General features: G+C 41.9%; 1 protein-coding gene across 1 annotated transcript; it reads left to right on the forward strand.

Moving 5' to 3' along the window:
• The first annotated feature begins 5208 nt into the window (after positions 1-5208).
• Positions 5209-14361, forward strand: WDR12 (WD repeat domain 12). The gene is made up of 13 exons (XM_075710668.1): positions 5209-5253; positions 5338-5432; positions 6703-6797; positions 7459-7565; positions 8455-8570; positions 8980-9134; positions 9895-9940; positions 10756-10841; positions 11044-11184; positions 11294-11399; positions 12188-12320; positions 13157-13229; positions 13895-14361. The coding sequence occupies exons 1-13, from the start codon at positions 5213-5215 to the stop codon at positions 13970-13972; spliced, it is 1272 nt and encodes a 423-aa protein (XP_075566783.1). The 5' UTR covers positions 5209-5212; the 3' UTR covers positions 13973-14361.
• The last annotated feature ends 1495 nt before the right edge of the window (positions 14362-15856 follow it).

Genomic DNA, 15856 nt, shown 5'->3' on the forward strand with positions numbered 1-15856 from the left:
TCTATTACAAGATGATCTGAAAAAGTTACAAAAGTTTATTTCAGCTTTTCGCACTTTAACCTCAACCAAAACGCTGCTGCAGGGTGGGTTTTTTTTTTTTTTGGTCTTACAAATTTACCCTTATAAGTTCTAGCGCTGTTGCAAGCTAACAGCAAAGCCCTCAAGAAATCCTTGCCTCTATCACGTTATTACTCACTGCAAAAAATTTCAGTGTGTTGCTCCAGGAGTATAGTTTAGCTGCTTGTGTAAGACAATTTGTTTGACTTGTCATTGCACACACAGATACAAAACACACGCTCTCATGTTTTTCATCTAAGTATGTCCACAAGCACTCAACTAACAACCATCCACATCTAGAGAACATTTGATATTTAATGATATGCCAGCACTGCTTTACAAAAATATCAGTCATCTACTATTGTAATCAACAGACAGGATTTGAGTTACCCAACTCTGTCATGCAGCCATCTTGAAGTAAATTACATCTGTTTTAAAGGGTTACAAAACAACATATAAATGAAATAAAATTACTACTGTTAGTCTATAGCAGTAAGCTTTGGGCAGGAAAAACACCAGGTATCCAAAACAAAATTTGGCATTAATCATATGATGAAAGACAAAAAGACAGAGCTCCTGGCATTTCAGAGATCTACCTCCTATCCCAAAGGAAAGTACTTCAAGGAGCTCAGCTGCCCACTATAAATGTTCAGGCAAACAGAGGATATTGGAGAGTGAATTGCCACATCCACAGGATAAGGCTTTCAACCAGACAGTACACCCTTTAAAGCAGTGACCAATCCCAAATATTCATAAGCAACAAGACAAAATGAGAAATTAACTTGGACCCTACTTTACTAGAGTACATATATACTAGACTACACACATAATATGCCAAAATGAATAGAAGAAAACTTAATTCCTGCAGTTTGGGGTGAGGGAGGGGAAAGGGTGTTCAGGATTTTTCCCTTCAGTATTTATTTTAAAGACAGGCAGCATTATATTAGCACATGACTTCTACCAGCTTTATCTTCTTCACCACACCACATAGTAAATTCCTTGAGATGGACCTTCTTGGCTGTGACATTTTAACCATTTACAGCTTTAGTAAGGAGAATATAAAAGGCTAGAGAATCACTTAAAAAGAACTGTACAACCCTGTCAGCACAAATTTATTTTGCTTTGCAAAGATACAAAGGCCCACAGGCAAAGTAAATCCACATCTCCTTGGGCTTTTGAAGCCGAATAAAGCATCCTGCTGATACAAACAACATTGTGAAGTTAAGCTGCTCATATGCTCAATACTTTAATCTAAAGCAGATTTATTTTTCCATTCAATTTTCAAGTGATGACACTCCAAACCAAGTTCCAAATGAAGTTACCTCACGTTTACCACATATTTTGTAGCTTTGGATCTGAGAAGAATTATGAGATGTTTCAGTTAAAATGTCTGAAGCATGTTAGCAGCAAATGAAAAGAAGACAGAAAACTAATTTCATCATCACTCAACCATTTCCCCTCAGTTAAAAGATGTAAAGAAGATATGTCAGTTTTGCCAAAGCAGCACATTTAGTTCTTTGAGACAAACCGAAGTAGTTTGTTCCAGAGATACCGATAGCATGTACCCCGAGCGTCCTGGAACCTGACTACAGAACACAAGGATGGCTGTATCGGGACAGACCAACAGCACGAGTAGCCCAATATCCTGTATCTAACACTCATTAATAATAAGGCTCAGGGAAAAAGTGACAACAGTAGGGTAAACATATCGTGATATTTATCCAGCTTCCTCTTATAAGCAGCCCAAAAATATCTGAAGTTTTACCTTCGTGTTTAAAAAATGCCCTTGGCATGTTTTTGCCCTGTGACTTTGTCTCATCACTGTTCTAACCCAGGCAAAACACTGGCATGCACATCACCCTGGACAATGAACTTCACGTTTTAACCCTACAGGTGTCATTAACCTAAGTGCTGTGCAACCCCAAACAAAAAAGATTTTTTTGTTTTGTCTTAAAGAAATATACTTTTACAGATACTTAAAAGTATAGACATAGTTAAGAAATTTTATAGTTGCATAAATATTGCTAACAAATGCCCCGAAGAAGACAGTTAAATCCTGTACACATATGCATGTATGAATATTTTGTCATGAATGAGTAAATAACATACAAGTATCTCTTCTTTTCATGAACACTGCACATAAGTGCCACAAAAATTTCCAATGTAACACCATTGTATCCCACATTTAACAACAGGTTGAAGGAGAAACGTTGGAGTTTAATGTTAGTGTAAAATGGGATCAACAGCTGTACCCTCAGTGCACATATCAAACAGGCAGCTCTCCATGCCTCAGCTTTAGCCTTAGCGCAGCTCCACTCAAACCACGCTACAGACTGCTCTCTGCGAAGTCCACCACTCCAAGGTCATTTCCAGCTCAAGGGTTGGCACATTCTAATGCCATAGGACTGCTTCCTTCACCCTGCTTCCATCTGGGAAACACTATGGCCATTGCTATCTTTGGTTCAACTCTACAAAGACAGCAAGCAGCCACAGAAACTGCTAGCACAGGCAAACACAATAACCATCATGAGCACTTTATGCAGGGTCTTACAGACAGGATCTTCAAGAGAGAAAACATTACGCACTGCAATCTAGCCTACACATTACCATTAGTGGTTCAATTCCAAAGACAAATGCACTGATAGTTGAAGATCATTCAGCAAAACACAAAAGGCAGCCAGATCTCCATTTATTCAGCCATCAAGAAATCCTGTGATAACAGAGCTGTCAAAGCCAGCAGCATCTCTTGCAACGCTAGGTTCTCACTGACCATCATCCAGACACGACTCGTATAACATCAGGCACTCTCAACAGGAACGGGATTTCAATGCCCACTCTGAGGTGAACCTTTCTCATAACAGTTGCAATGTCCTCTCTAATCCAGAAGCCCACATACTGATTCTTAATATATAAACTTTTAAAGACACTAACAGAAAAGTCAAACTAGCATTACTTTAAAATCCTATTATTGACTAGTCACATCTCCGCCCTGCCTTAAGGCAGGATATTAGATTTCTGTATTTTCTTGCCTCCAATTCTTTATTCTATGGCAATACCTATACCTACCAACTAAAAGCAGTGGTCCCTAAAAATATACCAGTTCTAGCCTGACATAATTTTAAGGCCTCGTATGAATGCTTGCTTCTGCCTTCCCTCAGTTACGAGGCCTCCTTGTGAAGGCAACATGCACCCAGATCCCAAAGGGAAGTACTGCCTTTCAACAGCCCAGAGCTAACTATTTTAACGCTGAGTCAATATTGCAAGATTTTAGTCATGAGAAGAAACCTAAACTGTAAAAAACAGGTAAGTCCATTGTGATACTAAGCACATTCTAGCTAGGATTACTCTGTTGAGGCAGAAAGGAGGGAATTCTTTTACATTTTTCAAGCTCCAAGTCTTCAATGCATACCCATTAAAAAAAAAAAAAAAAGTAAATCAAAGGCTGACTGTGCAACTTCATGTTTTCTGCACTTCTGATAGCAACATTCCCTATTCTGGTTTTAATTTGTACTTTTTGACAGGAAATACATACAGTTGAATGCCTTACCAACAATCTTTTTTGGGTCTTCCATGAAATGTTTCAGAGGTTTTATAAAAACATGCAAAATAATTGTACAGCTTACAACAATTAAACACTCTCTCTGAAAAAGCTACCTGTGACATTTCTCTACCACCATTATGATGGGGATGAGTTGCAGTAAAACATAACAGGGAGGAAGTTAGGACACAGCGATACCCTCAAGTACATGAGCTACAATTAGCTTTATATTAACTTGCACCAGGTTTGAGATTTAGCTTCTATCTCCGTCATGGAAGAGCAGGCAGAGGGTGTTAAGAATGCACAGAAGATCTGGGGACTCCTACTTAAAAGGTTTCTCAGGTAAATCACTTTTGTGTAGCTGGCACAAGTATCTGGAAAACGCAACTGTGTCAATTATGTTGACCAACAACGTTAGACCTTTTAAGCACACTTAAGAAATAAGACAAGATTTCAGAGCCTCCCAAAACATCAAGACTCACCACCTGCTCGCTCCAACAAGTTGTCCCAACCTGAGTCACGACACAGGGAAAGCGCAACTGCTCCCCGAGAGGCCACCAGTTACTGTCAAAAAGGCGGGATAAAAGACAACATAAACCAAGCACGCTGCAGGTACTCACACAAGCAGCCCTCTCCCAAAAAAGCAAATTCACTTACAGCGTCTTTTGGAGCTCTAGAGGAGGCTGGGTTTATTACTTTAGGTGGGAAGTTTACTGTCGCTGCGCCGCTTTACGTGCAAAGAAACGCAACCCAAGTTACACCGAGAAGACACCGCCAGCAGCGAGCAGTCCCACACGCCAGCCCGCCGGCCCCAGCCCCACACGGGGAACTGCTCACCGCCACGGCGGCAAAGCCGGTACGGCGGCAAAGCCGGTACGGCGGGCTGCCCCCCCCGCCCCACTCCCCCCGCCCGGCCGGGGGTGCAGGAAGGCGGCCCCCGGGTGAGGGGGAGGCACGGGACCCCCCTCCAGCGGCGCAAGGGCCTGCGAGAGCCCCAGGAAAAGCGCGCCCCCGCCCTGAGGGGAACGGCGGGCACCTCACGGCGGGCACCTCACCCCCGGCCCCTCACCCCCGCGCCCCCCGGCCCCCCCGCGCTCGCACCCCTCCGCGCCACAGCCCCGGGGCGGGGGGGACACGGGACACGCAAGCGCGGGCCCCGCCCGCCGCCCCGGGGATAGAACGCGGCCCGGCCGCCGCCGCCACCCCCGCGGGGAGCGGCGGAGGATGCAGAAGGAGCCTACTCAGCCTCGCCGGGGTCTCCCGCGGGCGCCGCCATGCAGGTCGCCCCTCGGCGCACGCGCGCCGCCGCGCCCGCCCTCGAGCCGGGAGGGAGGGCGCGGGGGCGCGCGGAGGGCGCCGGGAAGGGAGGGGAGGGGGGGGCGGGGCCTCCCGGGAGCCGTCGCTGGCGGGCCGGGGGCGCGCGCGGCATGCTGGGCGTTGTGGTCTCCACGGCCAGCCGCCGCCGGCCGCGAGGCGTGGCGTGGCGGGCGGGGCGGCGGCGGGAAGGGGCCTCGGCGGGGCCGGCGCGCGGCCGGCGGGCGGGGAGGCGGTGCCCCGCCGGCGCGGGGGCGCGGCTCTCCGCGGCACGTGGTCGGGGGTGAGGCCGGCGGCAGCATCATGGCGCAGCTCACGGCGCGGTTCCGCACCGAGAACCGCAGGTGAGGGGCCGCCCGCCCGGGCCGGGGGCGTGGGTTTGAGGTGGGGGGTAACGCGGAGGCGGTAACGGCGCTGTGTGCCCGCAGGTACGCCGTGGAGGATGTGCCCTTCTCGGTGCCCGCGGCCTCCGAGACCACCGACCTCAGCCGCCTCATCAACAAGCTGCTGGCGGCCGGTAACGGTAGGTGCCGGGGCGGGAGCGGGCGGCCGCTTCTCCCAGGCGGGAGCTGGGAGCAGGCACCCGCCTTCCCTTCAGAGCCGCTCTGCCAAGAGGCGGCAAGTTCGGCCTCGTCCCCGCGTTTCTGAGCACGAGCCCCGGGCCAGGGCTCAGGCTGCGGCTTTGCCGCAAGCTGCCCCGCCGCCGCGCGCGCCCCGGGCGAGCCGCGTTCGTGCTTTGGCTGAACTTGACCCGCGGCAGCGCACGGTGCACGGCTCGGGGCAGGCCCGGCCGGAGAAAGGCGCTGTCAAAGTGGGAAGCGGCACCCTGGTACCCACAGGCCCCTCGGTGAGGTCAGGCTTCAGCCTGAGCCGGTCCCGCCCTTCTGTTTTGGTCTGGCTGTCCAGAGTAAGGCACGCTTTGAGCTTGATCTGAAACTCAGCTGGTGGATATTCCCAGGAGAAATGCTCCAAAAGCTGGATTAGCATGTGCCCAGCACCACAGACCAAGCTGTCCCAGCAGATGGGAACGGAAATGTTCCCAAAACCTGGTAAAAGCACCAATGAAACCAAAGGTTTGGTTTTTATGAAAGCATTTAAGAAGAGCTCAACCATTCTGTCAGTGCTAGCTGAAATGGGCCTGGCTGACTTGAAAGATTTTCGGGGGCAAGACGCCTATGCAATGTTGTTGAAAAATCCCATTTTCTATAAGAAACTAGACTAACTGTATCTTAACCTGCTGAGACTTCTGCAAGTTGCTTTTAACCTGTGAAATGGCAAACGGCCTTGAATAGAAAACTAGTGCAATGCTCCTGTTGAAATGTGGGGCCTTTGTCAACTATGCCCTTACAGAGGGAGAAATATGAACCAAAAATTCTTAGGATTTTCCTCTTGCTGCCTCAAATACAGGGCTCCAGCTAGTGATGATAAAGATGTGAGTTAGCAGTGGCAAGCTCCGTACAGAACAGTGGTGAAGCACCACTGGGGTTTGATGACACATAGCTACAGAGAAAAGGATTTAGAACGTAATGTGTTAACAATAAGATGCAAACTAAACTCTTTGAATGCCAGCAGCAAATTTTCCTTCCCTCTTAACTCACATAGTCCTGTGGAATTCATGGGCTGCCCACTTAAAACTGGGAGAAGAAACTGACTGTTTTGTTGGGGTTTTTTTGTTGTCTTTTTTAAGCTCTTGCTGGCTCCATTCTCCTGAAACAGCCAGAGAATGATGCTGTTCTTGATGGTATCAAATAAATAGTGACACCTGAACACGGATTTTTCTTAATTTGTTTCAGCGGATCACAAATATGTGGAATTTGACTTCCTTATCAATGGCCAGTTCTTGCGTATGCCGCTGGTCACGCACATGGAAATGGAAAATATCTCCACAGTAAGTCATACTCAATTTCTCCCCATCTTGGAGAGTAGAACAGACTTAGCCAGTTTACTTCAATCTGATTTAGGTATTACACTGTCACCCTGACTAGGTAGATTTCCTTCCTCAGTTTTATTTATTTTCTGGCTTTCCCAGGAGAATTCCCTGTACGTTTAAATCCATTCTGAACTGCAAAGTGATTAGAGAGTATGGGACTGTGCAAGGAACATCATTATTCAGTCTGTTCTCTGTACACAGTTCAGAGGGGAAATTCTTGTCTTACTCAGTTCATCATTAATATATTGTTGTCTCTTACTCTGTTAGTTACATTGGGGGATAATGGGGGAGGTTAGTATTACCTCTAGAAAACATTGTAAAGTATTTTAGACACCAGTTTTGTGTGGGTAAATACAGAAGAAGAGGAACCCGAGAAGACTGAAATTATTTGCTTTTGCTTCCAGCTTGCTATTAACAGTAATTTGATAAAAATATGGAAAACAGTATAATTCGAACACATTTTTTCTAAAGACTTTAATTCCACTAAAGTGGCAAAGGACTTGGATACCAAGATCTTTGCCTGATAAACTTGTGTATTCACACCACACTATGGTTAAATATTACTGTTATTGATTAAAAAAAATAAAACCACACTAAAGTATTTTGTCTGTGAGCTCAGGAAGAAGTGGTGGAAATAGAGTATGTGGAGAAATATATGGCCCCTCAGCCGGAGGAATGCATCTTCCACGATGACTGGATCAGTTCTGTTCAAGCTACTGAAGAATGGTACCACACTAAACCAATTCTAAGTTTTGTCTTGCTTATTCCTGTTCTGTGCAGAGGACTCCATGGTGTCAATGGAGTGGTATTCTCTATAATAATCTGGGTTGGGTCCCCGCCCCCCCCCCCCCCCCCCGCTTTGCTCTGGTTTTGTTTATTTTTTTTAAACCTGTCAAGTTAGTCAGCTACTTGCTTTTGTAAGCAGTTCAGTTTTAACACCTCTATTCAGTGCTGACAGTGACTTTAACAAAAGTAGAAAACAGCTAGAGTCACTGAACATGAGATACCATTAATACAAACGGATAATACAAATGCTGTTTGCTATTCTTTTCTTAAAGGACAGCAAGATTTCCTTATCTCTCTTTTTAGCTTAAACCCTTGACTTCAAATATGACAATCATTAGCAAGAAATATAATAGTGTACCTTTATGCAGAGCTTGTCTTTAAAAAACATAATAATAATTGCCCTTTTCTAGTGTATTTTCACATTCATTTTCAATCAACTAGGCAACGTTCCTATACTAAGTAATAGTTTAAAAATGCTTTGAGATCCTCCAGTAACATACCATGAACAACAAATTATCTTTTATTTTAAATGTTGTAAGCGATCTTGAAGTCTCACCTACCAGAATATGCAGTACTCTTATTGCTTTTCTTTTTGGCCTCTACTCCTAGCCTTGCAGTTGTAGGTTTTAATGAAGCTTTGCTCTGTAACAAAAAGGTTTTTTTACTTTTTCAAACTTTGTTTTTAAACGCGCGAAGTAGCTATATTTTGAATTCATTTCAGCTAACCAGTTACTATGCTAATGTTTTCCAAGTTTCTGGTTGAGGCTTTCTTTCATACAAACATTGTTGGGTTTAAAGACAATAATGTTTCAAATTCTGTACCCTATAGGATATTAACTGGCTGCTACGATCAGACTGCTCGAATCTGGTCTTTGGAAGGAAAATCCATCATGACAGTAGCTGGGCATACAGAAGTAGTGAAGGATGTGGCATGGGTGAAGCAAGGTCAGTATATATATATATTCGGGGAGTAGTAATAGCTTGATTTATTGGGGGAGAAATGTCAGCATTCCTCAACCGTGAATATTTAATTATCTAAATGCTACAATTATTTTGATCTCTGTCAGTGGTATTAGAAATGAAGTCATGGTGCAAGTAAAACAGTCCTTTAACAGTAATGAGTATAGCTAGTTTAACATGTACGTTGTCTATCCACCTTGCAGTCTTTGTTAGCAAATATTGGTATGTATATTTATATTAATTGTACTTGCAGGGTAACATGATGTAAACTGAGATATGTACGAGTTTCTATCTATCTGCTATTTGTTCTTTGACTAGAATAATTATATAGAGACTGTCAAGACTTTGGAAAGCTCAGTTGGGTGTGAGCATGACTTTTTTTTTTCTTCCTCAGATAGTTTATCGTGCCTGTTACTCAGTGCTTCTATGGACCAAACCATCCTACTATGGGAGTGGAATGTGGAGAAAAACAAAGTGAAAGCCCTTCACTGCTGCAGGGGACACGCTGGGAGTGTAGACTCCATAGCTGTTGATTGCACAAGAACTAAAGTGAGTGACTTCTGGAAAGAAACCTTTGTCTTTTGGGACATTAGCAGTCCGTATCTCAAAAACCATCTTTTTGTCCCTGCATAGGTACTAGTCATCATGTTATTATGGCTGACACACTGATAAGTTTCCAGTCGTGTTATAAATGATGGTTACATCAACACTAGGCCATCTTTTCAAAGTGATGCACTTAACTTCTAATAACGCAAAAAGTTGAAGGTGACTTTAGATAGCACAAGCCATTATACTGCTGCTTTTGACTTCTGTGAGTGAAGTCGAATGTTTATTTTTAAGTAAATTTTACTTTTAACACATGTGAATTTTGCATTATAGTGAACTATTTTCAAATTTGACCTAAATTTTCACAGCAGTTCTGCTGGGAAAAAAAATTTCCAGAGTGATACTCAGAAAAAGCAGGTGGTAGAAGAGGTTCTTTCCCTTTATCCAGGAATTGAACAGTTAAGAGCACTCACACCAAAGGTAGAGCCCATTGCTCCCAGCTTGACTCAATATCAGACAGGTTAAAATAAAACTGTTTGGTGCTGAAGGAATTAAAGAGATATTTTGTAGATATTTTTCCTGCAAAGGAAGGAAAAAGAATAATTTAATCTATGCCAAACTTTTTTTTTTTTTTTTGAGGAGCCCAGCACTACTGTTCATGTGTTATAACCCATTGGTTAATTTTTCAAGCAAGAAGTACAATTAGTATGGCTTACAAGGTCTGTCTGGATCAACTTGTAACAAAATGTTTCTGTTCATACAGTTCTGCAGTGGATCCTGGGATAAGATGTTAAAGATCTGGTCTGCAGGTAGGATAAGCGTGAGCTGGGATTCTTGGCTCTTAAAAAAACCTGTGCTTACAACAGCCTGAAAGATGGATATCTGAATACTTTTTTTTTCTTTAAGAAAATTTTAATCTGTAATATTAAAAGCAAGCTAGCACTTTTTTTTTTTTTTCTGTAAGCTTTGTAAGGCTATAAATCACTGCATTAAGTTACTGTTTTGGTTGGTAACACATTTTCAGATATAGTTATCAACTGCGTGCTGATGTTTTTTTTATTTATAACAAAGTACTTAATCTTTTTCATACATTTTTAATGGATTTATATAAATGTGCATGTTTGAGTATAGACTTCCTAAAAATCAGAAGTTTGTGGGTTATTTTCGTGTTCTATTATTGACACCATAATATAGAGGACAGTAAGATGACCAGGTCTTTCCTCAAAATGTAGGCTAATCCCATTTGATCTGAATGCTTTCTTTCACTGTTCCAAGTAATTTTCTTTCAGTTTGGGAGTATATATGTAGGTACCGTACCTGAAAGACAGATTGTGTTTATCATGCACCTGAATTACTGTTGGAATTTTCCATGAGTAAGGATGGTCTTAAAAATTACTTGGGATTTCATTTTAAAACTGCGTGACCTGGAGAATATCACTTAATTTGTATTCATTTTCCTCTTGCTTAAAATGGAGATAATTCTGACCTGATCAGACATGTAAGGTTAAAATATTCATGCATCATAGGCAGGTTAACTACTGTGAATATGGGGGTTTGCTTAATTACTTATATGGAAATGCAATTCAAAAACCTCTAGATCAAGTCTGACTGTCTTCTGTCACAGTACCTACAGATGAAGAGGATGAAATGGAAGAAGCAGCTAACAGACCACGGAAGAAGCAGAAAACTGAACAGTTGGGACTAACAAGGGTAAGATGAGCTCCAGGTTTGTCAGGATTTTATTTTAGAAGTGTGGCCACACAAAGTAATTTCTCTTTGTTAAAAGTGGCTATATGAAAACTTCTGGTGATATGTGACAGGCTGATCAGCCATGTATTTTTATTTGTTGAAAGAAGAGATTTTTTTTTTTTAATGATATTCAGTGTGATCTCCTCTCACCTTTATGTTCTAGACTCCCCTGGCAACCCTCTCCGGCCACACAGAAGCTGTCTCCTCTGTGCTGTGGTCAGATGCTGAAGAAATCTGCAGTGCGTCATGGGACCACACCATTAAACTCTGGGATGCTGAGACTGGAGATCTCAAATCAACTTTGGTGAGATCATTATACTCTACCTGTAGGTTCAGCTGAAGTCCAGCTCAAAGAAGAAGGTTGTGCAAAATAGTAGCTCTTCTCTCAGAGTTACTATTGTCTTTTCTGACAGACAGGAAACAAAGTGTTTAATTCTGTCTCCTACTCACCACTGTGTCGACGCCTCGCATCCGGGAGCACTGACAGACACATTAGACTATGGGATCCTCGCAGCAAAGGTGAGCTAAAACATGCATGTTCTCCAAGTTGTTTTTCTTCCAAATCAGAACTTCTCCCTGTTGGGAGACATCTCACAAACCGTTTTCTGGTCCCTCTGCTTGAAACAAGCCATTTGGGGGCTTTTATTAAATAGAAAGATTACGTTTATCTTCTGTAATCTGATGCAAGACAACTTCTGATTTCTCACCTAAAAATTTAGAAAATTAACTCAGATTTTTTTTTTTTAGCTCACTAATGAATGTTCAACTGTGCAGTTGCAGGCCTGAACTATTTTTTTGTAAGGTTCACACCTAAGTTGGTCAGACCATCATTAAAGTGAAATAGTAGTCACTTTATTACGATATAGTGGTGCCATGTCTGACAGGATTGCAGATAACTTATGACTAAGCCTACCAGACTTATTTCATAGACATGTTTACTTGTTTAGCTTCTATAAATCTAATCCAGAATTTAATAGTATTTTTTCTTATATGTTAATAATAAAAGCATTTTTTTGTTTGCTTTTTTCAAAAATCTTTGAAAAGAGAGTTTAGTGACAAGAAAGTACATTCTGATTTTTGTTTATTTTGTTTTGATTTATTTTCCCCAGAACTGATGTGGCTTATATTTTTCTTTGCTTTCTTTAAAGTTCACTTTGATTTTTGAAGTTAGAATTACTGGTGGGAGAAACACTTACCTTGAACACAAATTTGTTGCTGACTTTCTCACTGCATTTTGTATGCATCTTAAAAGTGCTGGTTTCAGTCAGCATTTACTGATGTCTTGTTTTTCCTCTTTGTCTGTTCAGATGGTTCCTTGGTTCTCCTGTCTCTGACATCTCACACAGGCTGGGTGACATCTGTGAAGTGGTCACCTACCCACGAGCATCAGCTAATCTCTGGTTCTCTGGACAACATTGTGAAGCTCTGGGACACAAGGAGGTAAAATAAACGTGTTCTTTGCTGTTCAAAGGCATGTAAGCTTACAGGGTCAGTTAAGCTAATGAAATAGCAAAAGCAGTCTGAGACATTAATTGGAAACTCCCGTGGCGTTTCTGAAAATCCTCTAGGTTTTAGAGTCAAGCATGTAAGGAAAGGGAGAAAAATACTTGTAGTCTACCAGAGGACCTGTGGCTTAACATCCGAGACACCTGTATGGCATTCCAACACGGGACTTACCTGGCATTAACAGCAGCATTGATTGACATGCAGAAGGCAGCAACCATAACATTGCTACTGGGATTAGGAACAGCAGAAGGTCTGCTAACTGTTTCTCTATTTTAAGGAACAAAATACATTCTCTTTCTAAGGAATGAGACTAACAGTGTGAAGTTTCACTTGATACTCTCTTCAGACCTTTCATTACAAATTTCCAAGCAATGAAATGTTTTGTGTTCAGAAGACATAAATAGCTTTTCTGGAAAACACACACAATCAAGCAGCATCCACACATTGAAGAAGGCAACTATATAATAAACTGTTCCTAACAAGCAGATTGATTAAACTTCGGTCTTAAGGTAGTTTGCAAGCAGGTGAAAAATGTTGCTGCTTTTCTCTTTGGGGGTATAGGAGAGGTTACCATAGCTGCAATCAACTCTGGAGAAAGCAGAGAAAGCTTCACAGATTGTAGATATCTATACTCTCTGAAAGTGTTTATAACTGCTAGACCGCATTTGTTTGATAGCGTTGTGATAGCATTTCTTCCAGGGACCAATTTTGTTTTCTGTGATTGCTCACATAACCTCAACATGTGACTGTAAATACCTGTGTTTTACCAGTTGCAAAGCTCCTCTGTATGACTTGGCTGCTCACGAAGACAAGGTTTTGTGTGTGGACTGGACAGAAGCAGGGGTAAGAATCTGAAGAGCAAGTTACACAGTTTGTATGCATGGTGGTTAGGAAGAGGGCTAAAAGCAGTCATGGACTATTTTTTCCTTTATGCTTAAAGATGGAACCCCATGCTACTGTGCAAAGGAGTAGGATGGGAGTTTAAGCTCTGTAGCATTAAGTGGGCATTACACCGATATTCCAAACAAGGAGACACACGAGAACAGCACCACACTTTCCTGAGAAAATACATGTTCCAAGGTACTGTTTGCTGCTGTGGAGACTAAAGCAGCAGCATGAACTGACAGCTGGGGCATGGCAGTGCATGTAGAAGCAGGGAACCATATAATCCTCTGTAGCAAGCTGTTCTGCTGCTGTAGTGGTACACACATGTATAAAATGGGAAGAACAACCCATTTTTTTAAATGTTCAGGATTTTCACTGTGTCTCCTGTTCTCAGTAAAAGGCAGGAAAAACTTCAGAAATTTCCTGCAAAAACTTTGCTTCTAGTTTTAGGAGGAGGGTAAGAAACAAGGTTGCTTCTGCACTTTGATTCTGGGGTTTAGCCATGCATTAACAGTTCATTACTTTTGATGTCTTCAAAGGCAAGAAAATCAGAGTCCTCAACTTTTGTGTTGGTATTTTGCTTAGTTCTGATATTAATCACAGTTTTCATTTCCTCTCATCAGTTGTTATTGAGTGGAGGCGCAGACAACAAACTGTATTGCTACAGATACCCAGCTACAGCCTCTGATGTTGGAGCATGAAGGTCAGCAGCCAGAAGACTTTTTTTTTTTTTAAAAAAAGATTTTTTGCAGCAGTCAGTCTGTTAGCATCCTTACACACCCAACATCTGAAGAAAGCAGTTTTTTGTTGCTCAGAGAGCTGTTGTTCCTGGTTTTTGTATTGGTAACCTATATCCATATTTGTTACAGAAAAATGGCAACAAGCAATTATGAATGTGATTAGTGTGAAACAAAGCAAAGGGCGGTTCCTCCCTTTTTGATGGCTTTGAATTAACATCTTTTAAATTACTATTTGTATAGCCTTTTTAATAAGGAGTAAACTGTTGCTGATACTTACAGAAAAATTACTCACTGGACTAAATTATTTTTTGAGTTTACCAGCTTTCCCTTGAAAGAAATAAAGCTTTTATCTACAGTTCATTGGTTTAGTGCTTCACTTCCAATAAAAATCAGACTTCAGCTCTCCTTTCAGTATGGCTGTTCTTACAATTAGGTCCTTAATTGATGAATCCAGGCTTCTTTCCAGGGTGAAGACTTAGTATGTTTGCAGTGCAAATGGTATCATATAAAGGAACTTGACAGATTCACTGGCAGATGAAATACTCCATTTTTTTGTTGCTCATAAGTTAGGGCTGTAAATTACTTTATAAGAATGTGCCTGCCTTGTGCTACAGTAAGTGTTATGTTGCAGTACAACTAATGTAGTATCTTGCTCCTAAACAGCAGCACATGTATAGAAACAGGATCACACAGAGAAGACGGAAGAAAAACTAATTTGTTCCTAGAAAGAATGGGTACAAAAAGTTGCAATAGCTTTTAGGTTGATAGAGGATAAGTACTATCCAAACATACCCATTTTCTCTGCTGGTGGTCTTGCTTTTACTTCAGTATTTAAATGAAAAAGCTATTACTGCGGTTTGTTATATGCCATATATGTGATGTTAAACCAGCAGATAGTTTAACAATGCAAAAGTAGGTTTTGGTAGACCACAGTTCAGAAGCAGGAGGATTTTTACACCCTCCTCTCACTTCGGTTTCTCTTATTTGGAAAAAGTACTGTATCAGACACAAAGAAGCAATTAAGTAAACCATATTAACATTATGAAGTGATATCAGCATAAAAAGTACAATATATTTTTGGAATGCATCTGTCTTTCCACTGTCTATAAATTATCTTAAAACCTACAAAAACACTTTTTAGATTTGGCCGACTGACAGTTCGTTGGATAATCTGTAATCTTAATTAAAACATTTTAATAAGACTATCTGTTTTCCTCCAAACATGTAGTTCTTTCATATAAAATAATGACATAAAATCAGAATGGCCAGCATGAGTTCATTTTAAAATTGCAAGAGAACTGAGTCAAAAACAAACTTAGTCTTCCAGAATCAAGGTGTTGATGGTGATTCTACTCAAAAAAATACTTCCCGCCCCCTCCCCCCCGCAAAAAAAAAGACCCCAAATATTTCTGTGTATTTGTAGTGGCCTGGTAGCATAACATAGAACAGTAAAGAATTTTTATGTACTAACAGCTAGTTTTCCTTAACCGTCAACGTGATACAAGTGAGGGGAATAAAGACAATAGTCAACTACTGCAAGCTTTACTAATTTTTTGTATCAATGGGGGGGGGGGGTGGGTTTGTTTTTGAGAGGCTGTGCAATAAATTGTTCTATTTCATCTTTGCATTCTGCACTGACAGCTGGCATAAACTGTTTACTAGCGCAGATACGCTGCATCTAAATACAGTTCAAACAGCATCATGCATTAAGACACACATTAAAAGCATGAGTTTAAGACAAGGGTTCACCTGCTTGGTCCTTGGTTTAGTGTCACACTTGCATTTTCTGTTCGCATGTTTGCTTTTTCCCAGCTGGTTCTTTCATCTTTCTTCTTGCTTTGAGAC

The sequence above is a fragment of the Pelecanus crispus genome, chromosome 5 (genome assembly GCF_030463565.1).
Source record: "Pelecanus crispus isolate bPelCri1 chromosome 5, bPelCri1.pri, whole genome shotgun sequence".
In the NCBI taxonomy this organism is placed as follows: Eukaryota; Metazoa; Chordata; class Aves; order Pelecaniformes; family Pelecanidae; genus Pelecanus; species Pelecanus crispus.

Bases quoted from the DNA above. Each gene is read 5' to 3' on its own strand.
- WDR12 (XM_075710668.1), top strand. From the start codon at position 5,213: ATGGCGCAGCTCACGGCGCGGTTCCGCACCGAGAACCGCAG. The intron at 7,566-8,454 runs GTACCACACTAA...TGTACCCTATAG, and splicing joins GTTCAAGCTACTGAAGAATG to GATATTAACTGGCTGCTACG. The intron at 12,321-13,156 runs GTAAAATAAACG...GTGTTTTACCAG, and splicing joins AAGCTCTGGGACACAAGGAG to TTGCAAAGCTCCTCTGTATG.